Genomic DNA, 14,771 nt, shown 5'->3' on the forward strand with positions numbered 1-14,771 from the left:
CCATTGGTTGGATGTCCGACTCTTGATTTGGGCTCAGGTCATGATCTAGTGGTCATGGGATCAAGCCCTGTGTGGGGCTCTGGGCTGGGAGTGGAGCCTGCTTGGGATTCTCTCCCTCTCTCACCCTTTATCTCTTCCCTGCTTGTGCACACGCTTTCTCTCAAAAAATAAAAAAAATAAATAAAAATAAAAATTTTTTAAATAAAATGAAAGTTTGAGGCTCTCAGTCACACTGGTCACCTTTCAGGTGCTCAGTAGCCACATATGGTTAGTGGCCTCCACATGGCCAGCCCAGACATGTCTATCACCACAGAAAATTCTGTTGAATAGCACTTTTCTAGAGAGTGCCCTGGCATCACACACAGAAAGTAGTGGGACGTTTCTCTCGGCTCCCTCTCAACTCCTTCTGTTGTGAACCTCCATGCTGGGTATTCAGGCCCTCAGGGGTTTTAGCCAGTTCTGCGCCAGGGTCTTTAAAAGCCAGAAGCCATCTAGTTAGACCTTATGCAGTGACATCTGCTTCCTTTTGGACTGGAGTAGTCCTGCCACACCCTGCCTGGATTCAGCTTAAAACAGAGCATGGGAGGGTGAAGATCTGATTCATTTCAAAAATTGAGGAAGTAAAAGAAAGCTTTTATTTACCCCTCTTCACTAGCACAGAAATCCTCCTATGAACTCACATAGGCTTGGTTTTTGTAATATGTGTGAAGAGAGCTGGTCAGAGGGAACTTGCTTGGAGGTGACACTGCCTTTAGGGGGCTCGGACGAAGACCGCTGCTCTAGAATTCTTAGAGTCACGCACAGGGGTAAATCAGGGAATGATCAGTACTGTAAGGAGATTGCCCGAATCCACGGTGATTAATATCTGATGCTGGATTTTGGCTTTGTGTTCAGGAACTCTCTTTGCAAGCAGACAAAGCTCACTGCTTGGTAGCGATCATAGCCAGGCATCTCTGGATGTGCCCACTGCCCTCGATGGAACAGCAGATTATATTTGGACCAGTATCATCAGAGGAGCCAAAAGAATGTGCTCCTCAGAAATGATAATCCTGTTTTAAAGCAAAAAGAACAAAGCATCCTCTCCATAACACTTAACTTCTGAACCTGTTGTCAGTACCATTGTGTTCAAGTCTCCATTATGACTTGTGATTCGCCTCAAAAGCATTTTATTGTGTTCCAGTGTCTCTGGAGATTACACAGTGCCAAGATCTGCATGTAATGGGTAATAATTACAGTTTGAGAGGTTTGGGGGAGTTTGATTTACAGCTACTGCATGACCTGATTTTAGGAGGAGTTTAACCTACCTTAACCCAGGTTCAGTTATAATTTTCCAGAGTAGCTTTCATTTTAGGAATCTAAATCCATCTGGATAACATGCTGATGTTATAAATTATAACATCTACCCCATCTGTTGAAGTAACTTGCAATTTCAGAGTTAGCCTGTCAGTAAGTCTGCAAGAAGAGAGAAATCTTTTTTCCAGAATGCTGCTTCTCTTTCACTAGTGGTTTGTTAGCCCCTCACCTCTGAAGGGGAGTTTTCAGTGTCAGTGAAAAATCTCCCTGGTTCCATAACAATCAAACACAGAGTCTTGAGACCTCAGTCATGTTTAGTCTCAGGGCAGGCTGGTTACCTGTTGCCTTGTTTCAGCTTATGGTTGTCCTCTGGAATCTATCAATAGGATGAGGTGTGTCTAGAAAGGTACAACAGACCAACAGTAGCAGCAGGTCCATATCTGTTAGAACTTAATATGGGTATCATTTGAGGACCTACAGTGGACAGTTTAGCAGCTAATCCAAGAGGCTTACCAGTATCAGTGGTGCCACAGATTGTGTTGGCCCAGTCTTGTCAAGGATAGGGCAGAAAGGTAACTGGATGTAATGGAGGTAAAGCACAGGCTTTGGTAACCCTGCTGGGCATCATCGCAGTAGAGCTGGAGGCCTGAGGAGAGAGGTTGTGACTCTTCTTCTGTTTCAGAGATGCTTCCTATCTATGAGTGGGGGAATCTGCCAAGCCTTTCAACATCCCCAGTTCTTATCGTGGCGTTTCACTGGGGTTGAGCCTCACAGGGGTTGAACGCTCTGACTTCAAGGTGCAGGCCCTGGGGCCTCCTGAATGGTGCATGGGAGAAGAGAAGGCAGGAGAAGGGCTGAGTGGTTCGTCTTGGCTGGGGGAGAACAGATGATTTTTTAAAAAAATTTTTTAACGTTTATTTTTGAGAGAAAAAGACAGAGACAGAACATGAGTTGGGTAGGGGCAGAGAGAGAGGGAGACACAGAAGCCGAAGCAGGCTCCAGGCTCTGAGCTATCAGCACAGAGCCCAATACAGGGCTCGAACTCACAAATAGTGAGAGCTTGATCTGAGCCAAAGTTGGACGCTTAACTGACTGAGCCACCCAGGTGCCCTGAGAACAGGTGATTTTTCAATCCCCCTTTTATTAAAGTAAAATAGAAATGGTTTTATTTAATGTTTTGTTCTGGATAATTAGGGTTCAATTCTCAGTTAACTTTATTAATAATAAGACTAAAGGACTGTAATGATCCATCCATTGCCCTTTCACCAGGAGGTTTTTGGGTTTTTTTCCCCTAATAATAAGATACAGAGTATCAATACGGAGCTAACTGTGGAACAGGAGGAGAAAGAGCTTCTCTCTGCAGTGGTGAAAGGGAACAGGGGGAGAATAACGCTCGTCCTCCCAAATCCAAACTTGCTGAATAAGTGAACGACGTTACCATCTCTCCAAGATGTGTTTGCATACCTTCTATATGTTTTGCAATGTTAGTGATTCATCTGATGAATTACAATGGGAATTAGAAGGGAAATTGGGAACATGAGTCAACCTCATGAGTTTGGACTGGTTGGGGGAAAGACTGGTCTTAATTAGTGTGAATTTATGAGGCATCTAAACTATATATACATATAAAACTTAATATATATGAAGAGTTTTATTGTTTTAATATATGTTAGGACAAACATATGGAGACATAAATATAGAAGCATATGTATATACATATATAAACATACATACATATATATAGGTGTATATATATGTTTATAAGTAAATACTTGTATTCCTTTAAATGCCACTGAAGCATGATTTAGGAGTAGCTATTGTAGAAAGCACTTGAAGACTTGGATCCATCCTGGTTCTTCTGTCACTGACTTGCTGACTCCTAGACCAGGGTCCTCAGCTTGGCACTGTTGATATTTTGGGCTGGATAATTCTTTACAGTGTGAAGCTGTACTATTCACTGTAGGATGTTTAGCAGCGTCCCTGGCCTCTCTGCACTGGCTGCCAGGTGCAACTCCCTGCCCATGACAACCAAAGATGTCGATCATACACTTCTAGACATTGTGCTGGTTGAGAAGCACTGTTTAAGACCATGTTGGATCACTCTCCAGGCCATAGAGTCCTCGTCAATAAACTGAGGAAGGCAACTTCCAGTCCCCTTCCAGATCTAATGCTTCTAGGATGCCAGACACAGAAGCTACCTAACAGCTGTGGTGTGATAACTGGGTGCATTGGTGGAAACATACTCTGAAGGGTAAACGTGCACACCCTCATTTATATTATCCATTTGCTTATGTAACCTACCTGGCTGGCCCAGTTACCAAATACCAGAAGATGAATGATACTGCACTGTATTCTTAAGAACCAAAATGGACTTACAGTTGCTGTTACTTTTTATGAAACTTTATCCACACAGCTATATTTAACTGAAGAAAGTTTTGGAAATGATTTGGCTGAAATACCTGCTTTTCTTTCCCACAGGAATTCTTACATTAAAGAGAGCAAATGAACTTCTGAGCACATGTGTGCCAGGCAGTTTTCTGATCCGAGTCAGTGAAAGGATCAAAGGCTATGCCCTGTCCTATCTGTCTGAGGATGGCTGCAAACATTTCCTCATAGATGCCTCTACGGACTCCTACAGCTTCCTGGGTGTGGACCGGCTCCAGCATGCCACCCTGGCGGAGCTGGTGGAATATCACAAGGTGAAACCATGTGCAGACTAAATTTGCTCTGTGAATTGTTGTCCTGCAGCAGCCCAGGCAATGAAAGGCAATTACAAGAAAAAAGATTGAGACAAGTAATGGGATTAGTCTTTGATAATTCTTCCAGATAATCAGGATTCTTAATTGCATTTCCTTTATCATTGAACCTAGTTCTTCCTCAAATATTCAGGGAGAACCCACCGGGGCAGAGAATGTAGAAGATTCTAAAAATCTGTGCACACACTGACCACATCTGAGACCACTCTTACTTAGAACTCAAGCCTGGGAGGGAAATTTGTAGATGAGAAAATCTGCAATTTGCAGATGAGAAAAATCTCTTTTAAGATTATCATAAACCAATAAAGCTAAGGGCAAGCAAGAAGTTATATACCCTGAGGAGGCAGAAAGGACATGATGTTATTTATGCTGTCTTAACAACCTGCCCCCCCCCACAGCCCAGCCTGACCTATGCCTTCTGATTCACAGGAGGAACCTATAACTTCCCTGGGGAGAGAGCTCCTTCTGTACCCCTGTGGTCAGCAGGATGAGCCACCCGACTACCTGGAGCTCTTTGAGTGACAGTCTCCATCGTGTCATCCTGTAACCTCCAGCTGGGCTTTCCTCTGGACAGACATCGCTGAAATAGACATTTGTATGTGAAGCCAAAGTCACCCTGCAGCAGAGCCAATGCTGATCAACTGGAAGTATCCTTAAAGCCCCACGGAAATCTCTCTTCTGCACAAATGCTGGAGTTTAATGTTAAAAGAAAATTGCCTCTGCAGGATATTCACTCTGAAAGTAAAGAGAGATGATTCCCAATTTCAGCAACTACCTAACATGAAGGATACAACCTTAATGATGTATATAAAATGAACAAAGAAGGAATCAAAACCTTTTAGGAATTAAGGCATTACTTCAAAAACTAGTAGCTCATGTGAAGTATTTCATGACCCCTCTTTGCGTCATTTTGAAATGTCTCAGGTTTGTGTTTACATTAAGTTTCATGTTGGCTTTGGGGAGCTGGCAAAAAAAGCCTTTACTCATGGCTGAAATGACCCCGCAAACACACTTCATTTATCACGCATGCTGGAGCCAGGATGTAAGAGACACAGAAGAACAAAAGTTGGGAATGTAAATTGAATGAGGAGTTTAAAAATGTAGGAGAGACTTAACATGTAAAGAAATACCACGGACCGTAGAGACATAAGCAGACATCTGCGAGTGTGTTTCCATGAGCGGGACGGTGCTTGCCCAGTCTACCTTGGCTCCATCCAGGAGCACGTCACGCAGGATGAGGCATGAGGTGCTTACCGGTAGGGGTAGACCAGAACAGAATAGTGAGCTGTGTGAGTACTACTTGTGGGTTGAACGGTGTCCCCAAAAAGATATGTTGAAGTCCTAAGCCCTGGTACCTGTGAATGTGACCTTATCTGGGAACAGGGTGTTTGCAGATGTGATCAAGTTAAGATGGTTCATACTGGATTCAGGTGGGCCTTCAGTCCAATGACTGGCATCCTTAGCAGGAGAGAAGGGATTTGGAAACAGACATGGAGAGGTGAGGCAGCCATGGGACGACAGAGGCAGAGGCTGGAGAGATGCAGCCACAGCCAGGGAATGGCAGGGGGTGCTGGCAACCCCCAGCAGCTAGGACAGCAGTATGGAACATGCCTTCCCTGGAGCCTTGGAAGGGAATGTGGCTCTGCTGACACCTTGTTTTCAGACTTCTAGACTCCAGAACTCTAAGAGAATAAATTTCTATTGCCCTAAGCCTTTGAGTTTATGGTAATTTGTTAGAGCAGCCCTGGGAAAGGAACACAGAAGTTCATGTAATTGTGGAACGTGACACACATCACATACCATTTGTTGCTCTACAGTCTCCTCCCCGATAATGAAGGAAAAAGGAAGATGAAGAGTAACCTCCCAAGTGGGATGCAGATTCCCGCAGCCAGGAGTCTTGTGCCCCACTGTATCCCCACCCCAGCCTCCGGCCCAGCAGGGGTGCTGGCCCTCTGGGCAGTGACCAAGGATGCTCCTATGCTCTGAGCCACAGGTTCTTCTCCTGGGGAGATGGAGCCTTCCTTGCACTTCAGGCCTAGTCCCTGTATCTGCATTCCTCCAGAAGCAGCAGGGGCTGCAGCAGTTAGTCCGTGAGGCAGTCGGTTGTATGAAATGTAACGACAGAGTGTGGGGGACATGTGTGTGTGAGTGTGTATGAGTGCACACGTGTGTTTTTATTTTTTATTTTTTATTTTTTTTTTTTTTATTTTATTTTTGGGACAGAGAGACAGAGCATGAACGGGGGAGGGGCAGAGAGAGAGGGAGACACAGAATCGGAAACAGGCTCCAGGCTCCGAGCCATCAGCCCAGAGCCTGACGCGGGGCTCGAACTCACGGACCGCGAGATCGTGACCTGGCTGAAGTCGGACGCTTAACCGACTGCGCCACCCAGGCGCCCCCACACGTGTGTTTTTATGAGAAAGTTTTTAAACACAGATCATTGTAAAGTGTTACTTGAAATGTCGCATGTGTTTGTACAGTCTGAGAGACAACTGTCAGTGAGACATTTGTCCAAGAGAACCTGTCTTTGGCTTTCATTCCTGTGACTCAACAGCTGTGACCTTATAGAATTGCAAAGATGGCACAGGACAGGAAGTCACAAACTTCTATTCTGTCTCCATATCTTCCCACCATTAGCTCTCTGAATGTCAGCTTTCACTTCTAATACAAAAGCACATTTTAAAAAATTGCAGCGTACTTGACATTAACATTAAATTAGTTTCAGGTGTATAACATAATGATTTGACATTTGTATACACTGTGAAATGATCACCATTATAAGTATAGTTATCATCCATCACCTTACAAAGTTAAAAAGTTTTTTTCTTGTGATAACTTTTTTAAGATCTACTTTCTTAGCAACTTTCAAATATGCACTATAGTATTTTCAACTCTAGTCACCATACTGTACATCCCCATGACTTATTTTATAACTGAAAGTCTATACCTCTTGACCCCCCCTTCACCCATTTTGCCCACCTCCCAACCCTCCTTCCCTCTGGCAACCACAAATCTATTCTCTATCTGTGAGTTTGGCTTGGTTTCGTATGTTTTTTAGATTCGACGTGTAAATGAAACCATAGGATATTTGTCTATCTCTGACTTATTTCACTTAGCATAACACCCTCAAGGTCCATCCATGTCACAAATGGCATGATCCCTTTTTTATGATTGAGTCATATTCCTGTGTGTGTGTGTATGTGTGTGTGTATCACATCTTTTTATCCATTCATCTGTCAGTGGACACCTAGGTTGCTTCTTGTCTACTGTAAATAATGCTGCAATGAACATAGGGGTGATGTATCTTTTTGAATTAGTATTTTTGCTTTCTTTGAATAAACACCCAGAAGTGGAATTACTGGGTCATATGGTAGTTCTATTTTAATTAAAAGAAGATGTTTTACTAGCTGATTTTTATTAATTTTTATTAATTTCATTCAGTTTTCATTCATCTTAAGGTTTTGAAATAAATAGAAAAGTACCCTATAGTCACTAATAATTATGAAGACATATGATTCCAGCATCATCCTCTGCCTAGAATTATTTTGGAGGAAATAAGTACAGTCATACCCAGATATAAGGACACTAAATAACATCCAACTGGGGAAACAGCAAATGAACTGACTGAATTAACATAGTACAAGGGGGAGCAGATCTGAGTTATATACTATTTTATCCTGTGGTTATTAATATTCAGAGGAATAAACTGACACAAACAATGATCACATCATCAAACAATGGACATGATGGCCAGGAGTAGTACTTGAAATTCTTAGGGAGAGAGAATGGTAAAGAATTCAGAAAGTGATTAACACTAACTGGGGGTCGGGGGGCCCGAATTCTCAGCTCAGCTATTAGACACAGTCTCCCTGTGTCTGACCCTAGTTATGACCTAAAGCAAGGATGTCCATACCCTGGTCCTGGTCCCTTCCTTCTGCCTCAACAAGCCCAGCCCCCTTAACCTGCCTAAGGTTTCTTGGTCGAGGATGTTCCTCTCCTGTTACTGTCCAGGTTCCAGCCTCGGGCACTCCAGTCTGCCTATCACTTTGGGACTGTGCACAAATGCCTCTCACTGCCCATGTCGATTCTTCTTTCTCAACTCCCTCAATGAGATTCTAGAATCTCCTCTTCTAGTCATTCCAGACTCTCTGGCTGCCATCCCTCTACTGCCAGACCCTCACAATCATTAACCGCCCCCCCATCAGATCACCTGTAAGGCCCTGGGTTCTGGTCTCCTACCCTACCCTGCTATGGGAGGATGCACAAGGAAGTTACTTTGTCCTTCAGCATCCCCAGCGGAGCTCAGCAATGCCAAGAAATGTTAGTGGGTCCAAACCTTAGACCAGGAAGAGGAAAAAGAGTTAAGAAGAAAAAGGATCAGGAAAGGGGAGAAAAAGTGAAAACGAGGCATGGACAGGTCACTTAAAATATCTCAGATGCATTTATATCAAAAATTGCCCATCTGAGCTACACTCTGGAATTAACCATCCTTTGAAGTAAAAGAATGGCAGGTGCTCATGTGGCACAAAATCTGCTTGTAGATTTAAAAAAGAAGTTCATGGCCTGAAGTTTTACAGTTGCTCCTTTCCATAAAGACAACTGTCTCTGTGAGCCAACTTTCTCAAATACGTGTTATAGGCACATGTGAGCACACAGATACCTTGGGACGCCTGCCATGTGATGCACACACACAAAAATGACTTACAGGGGACGTGTGGATGTGTCTCCCCGGACCTCTGCTTTCGTTTTTGCTAAGAATGTGATACTTTCAGACTGCATCCCACAGGTCTTTTTTTTTTTTTTTTTTTAGAAGGTAAGTTTCTACAATTACATTTTTAAAGAACACATCTGTTTGCCTTATGCCTTCCCTTCCCTTTCTGCCCTCTGCCTTCCATTTTTGTAATCTCATCCTCATCATTTTCATCTCTCCCTCCTTTTCTAGTTCCGGAGAGCTCCTCATCTCTTTTCCTTCCCCACCACAGACTAAATATTCTGCAGTGTGTCAGTTCTGTTCTTCCTGCCTCCACTGTGGACTCTATCGTTCTATTTCTAGTGCACTTGCTGTGCTTCCTTCTGTCCCTGTGCTGGATCCTTACACTTCCTCCTGCTGCCCCAGACTGAAAACTCTCAGGAGGTTTACACGACAAAAGTGCTTTTTTTAATTGTGTGGTAACAATACACTATTTGGTTTGGAGTTAGCTCAGTAAAGTCAGGGTCAGGATCCTGGTTGTATCATTAACCAGCTGAGTGGAATCTTAAAAGAAAAAAAAAAAATACTAAGCATCTCTGAGCTTCAGCTCTCAGTCACCCACTGGGTTCTGAAGCTTAAAGAAGAAATATGTAAAGTGCTTGGCATTTATACCATTCTCTGCAAATGGTAGTTATTCCATGTGAATTACGGGTCCAACAAAGCCAGGATCCCTGCACTCCATGCTCCTCTGTTAGCACCTTGGCTTATATAACCAATGGGCTGTGTTAGTAATGACCCATTTGCTACAGTTTCTGGGATGAATTTTTGGGGGGAAAAGGGAAACTTTTAGAGTAGGAGATATAATTATGAGCCACACAATGTATTAGCCAGTTGAAATGGCTTACAGAGAGATTTCTACCTTAGTCTAGACTAGAAATGGCATAGAGACGGCATTCTCTTACTGTCGAACTTTGACAATCCCCAAGGTATCAGTCTTTACCCAAAATTGATGGTTGACAAATTGATTCAGTTCTGGAATTCCTGGTCACCAATCCCCAAGTATTTGCCTGCCTTTTTGATCAGAACACTTACTACAAACCCAGATCCCTTTGGGATTAACTCTGCTTTGTTTCCCAAATAGGTCAACCAGATAGGTTTAGCCACTGCTAAAACCCACTTGCAGGGAGGGGACAAGCCCCTGCCACCGTTGTCAGTCTACATCAGCTTTTATTTTCCCTTCATGAAATCTTCCTACCCGCTGAGTCAAGATCCTGGTAACCCTCCTCCACACTGTGCCTCAACAACCAAACCTCATGGCAAGCACCTTATCTCCTGGAGGTGTTCTTGGTGGTATGGCGGAGCTCTAGAAAATGCTTCCTAAACACACCACTGCTATTCCTGACAGCCTCACACATTCTAGGTGTGATTTTTACATGGCTCTGTTCGAGACTAATGACTAGAAGAAAGAACACATAGTTAAAAACATTTTTTTTCCTTCAGCCTTTCTTTGAATTTAACTTGAGGGTTTTGCTGTTTGCTGTCCATTTTTATTTTTAAATTTTTATTTTTCTTAACCGTTTCAAATGGGGTTTAACATCCTAGCAGGCCAGGTGATTACTGTTGAAATTCTTTAAACTCTGGGGTTGGAGGGTACTGGTCTGGTAGCAGACTGGGGTGGGGTTGGAGACTGTGGGATAACTGGGGTGGAGGGAATCACCTCCAGTACTGTGCTCACCTCAATTCAAGCTGACGTCCTGACTCAGGTTGATGAAGAGTAAGGCCAGTTCACCAAGTGTCCCACCTGGGTACTGCCTGTGGCAGACAGGCTGTCTGCAAAGCCAGCCACCAAAGGACATTTGATGAGTCTTGGGCAGAGGTCGTTGAAGGTGGCCTGGCCCTCTCTGAGCCTCTGGGTGACTGGCTGACCAGCAGAGACAGCCCAGAGGCAGGGCCTGCTTCTCTTCCCAGGCTGTGACCTGCACCCTCCCTTGGAAGAGCAAAGGCAGACACAGCCAAGGGGCCTTGGAGTTGCCCACTCCAGAGGGCATGTTCAGAGGATCAGCATCACAGACACATTTTGAAAGGCACCTCTGCTGAGAGAACATTCTCTGTGTATTGAAAAAACCACCACCCAAAGCCCCCGACCAGCTGGCACAGTCCCCATAGTTTTTGGCAGCAACAGCAAAGCACAGAGTCCTGCCAGGAGAAACAGCTTTGAATTCAAATATAAAGCTAATCAGAATATGGATCACACAAAGCTGCCAGTTACTTGATGGGTGTTGGGAGTAAAACACACCCACCTTTAAGGGACCGCCCAAGGGCATTATCTCTGATCAGCAATTCTCAGAAACAATGTCAAATCTTTTTCAAAAGGCCGGTATTCCCACTTGCTCTCCCCTCCCATTCAAGGCAGCCTTGAAGTGCATGGCCCTGGGATCCTGCTGGAGGTCTGCTTCCAAGACTGCAGAGCCTGACTGTCATGGAGTTTCACAGCAGCTGGAGGGAAGCAGCCCAGCACAATCCATGTTTCTGGATCACTGTGTTGTTTTAGGTCACAGGGGATTTTTCAGGTGGGCTGAAGAGTAGGGAAACAGTGGGAAACTGAGGCACAAGATGACAGAGTCTGGACTTGTCCCAAGCCCAAACTCCCTTGTCTACCCTCGTCTCCTGACCTTCAAGCCTTCTGGAGCTGGTGGTAGGATGGGGCAATGATGTGTGAGCCTGACAAGCCAGCCACTTTCAGTCTGGGCCTCTGAGCGAGTTCATTACCACTTCTGCACCTGGAAAATGATACTACCTTAGAAGAGTGGCATTCTGTACAGACGGTGCCTGGCTATGCACCCTACCTCAAACACCTGTGTTTCCCAAATATCTAGGGGGTCATTGACTCCAAATTACTGAGTGTGCAATTTAAGGAAGAAGTTATCCATTAAAATTTACATTCCTAGTTATCCTTCTTCAGGTAGACGGACCTTGTTTTCAGAATAACAGAAATAAAAGGACAATGGTGCACATGTGATGGGTTCATGATCTCTACTGTGTGACCCATATTGGCCCAAGAGGTGCTATGGACGTGCTGGGAAGCATAATAGTTGTGAATGCAGAACTGGTATCAAATAATAGCTGAATGTGAATACCTGCTATGTGCCTCATGTGTACAGCAGATGTGACTGCATTCGCTGCCCTGAATAAGGAAACGGGTACAGAGATGCCGAGTGCCTGGCTTAAGATCATATAGGTTGCAAGTGAAAAAGCTAGAATTTGAGCCCAGGCAATCTGGCCAGGGAAGCCTTGGTATTAACTACCACACTGAACACTGATAAGATTAGATAACTTAGCTTTTCCCTGAAACAAAGTTTATTGAAATTAGGTTCTGGGCAGCAATTTTCATACATTTCAGAACTGCGTATGATGTCTACTTGAGTGTGACAAAATCTTCAAAGCAGGGCTGTGTGAGGTTCTGTTCACCTGTTGCAAATTCCTAGGCCTGATTCTTTCATTGTTGATGTGTGGAGAGAAGCCAGTTTGTCCACATTTATGAACACAGAAGGGGTGCTGCAAAGTAGACGGCTGGACGGACGCCAGCACAAGGAGAACAGGTATGTCACTGGGAGGCAGTGGTGTGCTGGTGAATAGTTAACAACTGGCTGGGATGGGGAGTGGGTGGTGGAGCAAACAAGCACCTCTCACAAGGCTGCAGAGGCTCAGAGGCTCTCACAAGGCACCAGGGCTCAGAGAAGACCCAGGTCTGTAGCAGAGACCCCAGCTCCAGAGAGACGGCTGGGCCAGTTACCAAGTGACTTCTATACCGTAAGAACAGAGGGAGGATGGGGCGCCTGGGTGGCTAAGTCGGTTAAGCGGCCGACTTCAGCTCAGGTCATGATCTCGCGGTCCGTGAGTTCGAGCCCCTCGTCGGGCTCTGTGCTGACAGCTCAGAGCCTGGAGCCTGTTTCAGATTCTGTGTCTCCCTCTCTCTGACCCTCCCCCATTCATGCTCTGTCTCTCTCTGTATCAAAAATAAATAAACATTAAAAAAAATTAAAAAAAAAAAAACAGAGGGAGGATGTAGAGAGTTGGAATGAACCTTAAACACAAGACTCAGTGCTTCCTTGGCAGTATCTTTCCTTTAGAAGATGTCATGACTGGGTCTTTCAAACCAGAGTTCATTACTGCTTTCCTTTGCTGCTGAGGTTAAATTCCAAGCCCCTCAATGTAACGTTTCAGTGGCGCTTTCACCAACCCTTCTTTTGTATGTGTCTTGGTCCAGGGAAGGGGGATGTGTCCTGCTATGGACTGAATGTTTGTGTTCCTACAATATTCAGATGGTGGAGCACTAATGTGATGGTATTTGGAAGTGAGGTCTTTGGGAGGTAATTAGGTCATGAGGTAGGCTCCACGATGGAATTAGTGCCCAGAAGACAGCCAGCCCTCTGCTCTCAGCCCTTGTGAGGATGCAGGGAGATGGGTCTTCACCAGACACCGGATCTTGATCCTGGATTTCTCAGCCTTTAGGACCTGAATAATCATTTTGGTGCTTAAGTCACCCAGTCTAGGTATTTTTGATATAGCAGCTCAAACTAAGATCCCCTCTTACATGCACTTTTAGAGGGCTCATACTGTTTGTTTTTTAAAATTTTATTTTTAAGTAATCTCTACCGCAACATGGGGTTTGAACTTGCAACCCCCAGATCGAGAGGTGAATGCTCTACCCACTGAGCCAGCCAGATGCCCCAAGAGGGCTCCTACTTTTTGATAAAACTGCTTTAGCTAAGTTCTAAAAAGAGAGAAATGGTTTAATATTATGCTGTTTTCTCTTCAGCTACCCTCAGCAATTCTTAACCAATTGCTGAAACTCAGTTCTTAATCGCTGCCTCAGGCATCTGTGAGATGCAATTTAAACAAGCACAAATGGCTAGTTAGCCCACAGTACAGCCTGGGACTGTAGCATCTGCAGGACACTTAGACCTAATTCCATGATCACATTTGCTTCCTGTTGCCTGCCTATTGGAAGTACGTCCTCCAGACACTGGAAGAATATAGGAGGAGTGTGCTGGTCAGTCCCACAAAGCCAGACGTGCCCAGAATCTCTAGTATCACCAGTGTATGTGAAAATATGAAACTCAATTAGAAAGGGACCTTGGGAACCATTTCTCAATTTCTTCTAACTAAAAAGGACAAGTAGGGGCACCTGGGTGGCTCAGTCTAAGTGTTCGACTCTTGGTTTCAGCTCAGGTCATGATTTCATGGTTCATGGGATCGAGCCCCACATTGGGCTTGGTCCTGGCAGCATGGAGCCTGCTTGGGATTCTCTCTCTCCTTGTCTCTCTGCCCCTCCCCCCACTTACGTGTGTGCACACTCTCTCTCTCAAAATAAATAAGCTTTAAAAAAAATAAAAAGGACAAGTAAAATGTATTCACAGCCAGAGTTTTCATTATGGTTCTCTCCTTCTATACCAGTGGTTCTCAACCAGGTGTAGTTTTATGTCCCCCAGGGGACATTTGGAAATGACTGGATACATTTTGGTTGTCAGCCTAGGTGAGAGATGCTCTTCGCATCTAGTGGGTGAAGGCCAGAGGTGCTGCTAAATGTCCTACAGTGCACAGGACAACCCCCACAACAAAGAATGATCTATCCCAGAATGTCTCTAGCACCAAGGTTGAGAAACCCTGGTCTCTGCACATGTAAAAAGTTTTCCCAAAACTAAAAACATGGCATTCTTGCTCCAAGAAGAAATCATATCCACAAATCATATTTTATTAGCTCTCCAATGCCACCTTACATTCATGTCCTGTGTTTTGATTAAAATTTATGAACTACCAGTACAAATCAATATAATGCATTTTTTTTCTTTTTTTTCTTTCTCTCTCTCTCTTTTTTTTTTTTTTTTTTTACACACCAACAGCTTGAATGTTCCTGAAGCTTTTAAACAATGAGTTGACTGGGGGCAAACAGAAGGCAAGGAATCACAGATAATTAGCTCATGCATCTGGTGCTGGCTAATAAATAATTTTCACATGAATGTAGAAATCAC

General features: G+C 44.2%; 1 protein-coding gene across 5 annotated transcripts in view; it reads left to right on the forward strand.

Annotated features, from left to right (window-relative positions):
* The window catches only part of SH2D4A (SH2 domain containing 4A), a 59,371-nt gene extending 53,616 nt beyond the window's left edge, over window positions 1–5,755 (forward strand). For all 5 annotated transcript variants that reach the window (XM_058720455.1, XM_058720458.1, XM_058720456.1 and 2 more), the window contains 2 exons: window positions 3,772–3,992; window positions 4,479–5,755. In XM_058720455.1, coding sequence (XP_058576438.1) covers window positions 3,772–3,992; window positions 4,479–4,571 — 314 coding nt within the window. In that variant the 3' untranslated portion in view covers window positions 4,572–5,755. The remainder of the gene's footprint in view (window positions 1–3,771; window positions 3,993–4,478) is intronic.
* The last annotated feature ends 9,016 nt before the right edge of the window (window positions 5,756–14,771 follow it).

This window comes from Neofelis nebulosa, chromosome 3 (genome assembly GCF_028018385.1).
Source record: "Neofelis nebulosa isolate mNeoNeb1 chromosome 3, mNeoNeb1.pri, whole genome shotgun sequence".
NCBI lineage: Eukaryota > Metazoa > Chordata > Mammalia > Carnivora > Felidae > Neofelis > Neofelis nebulosa.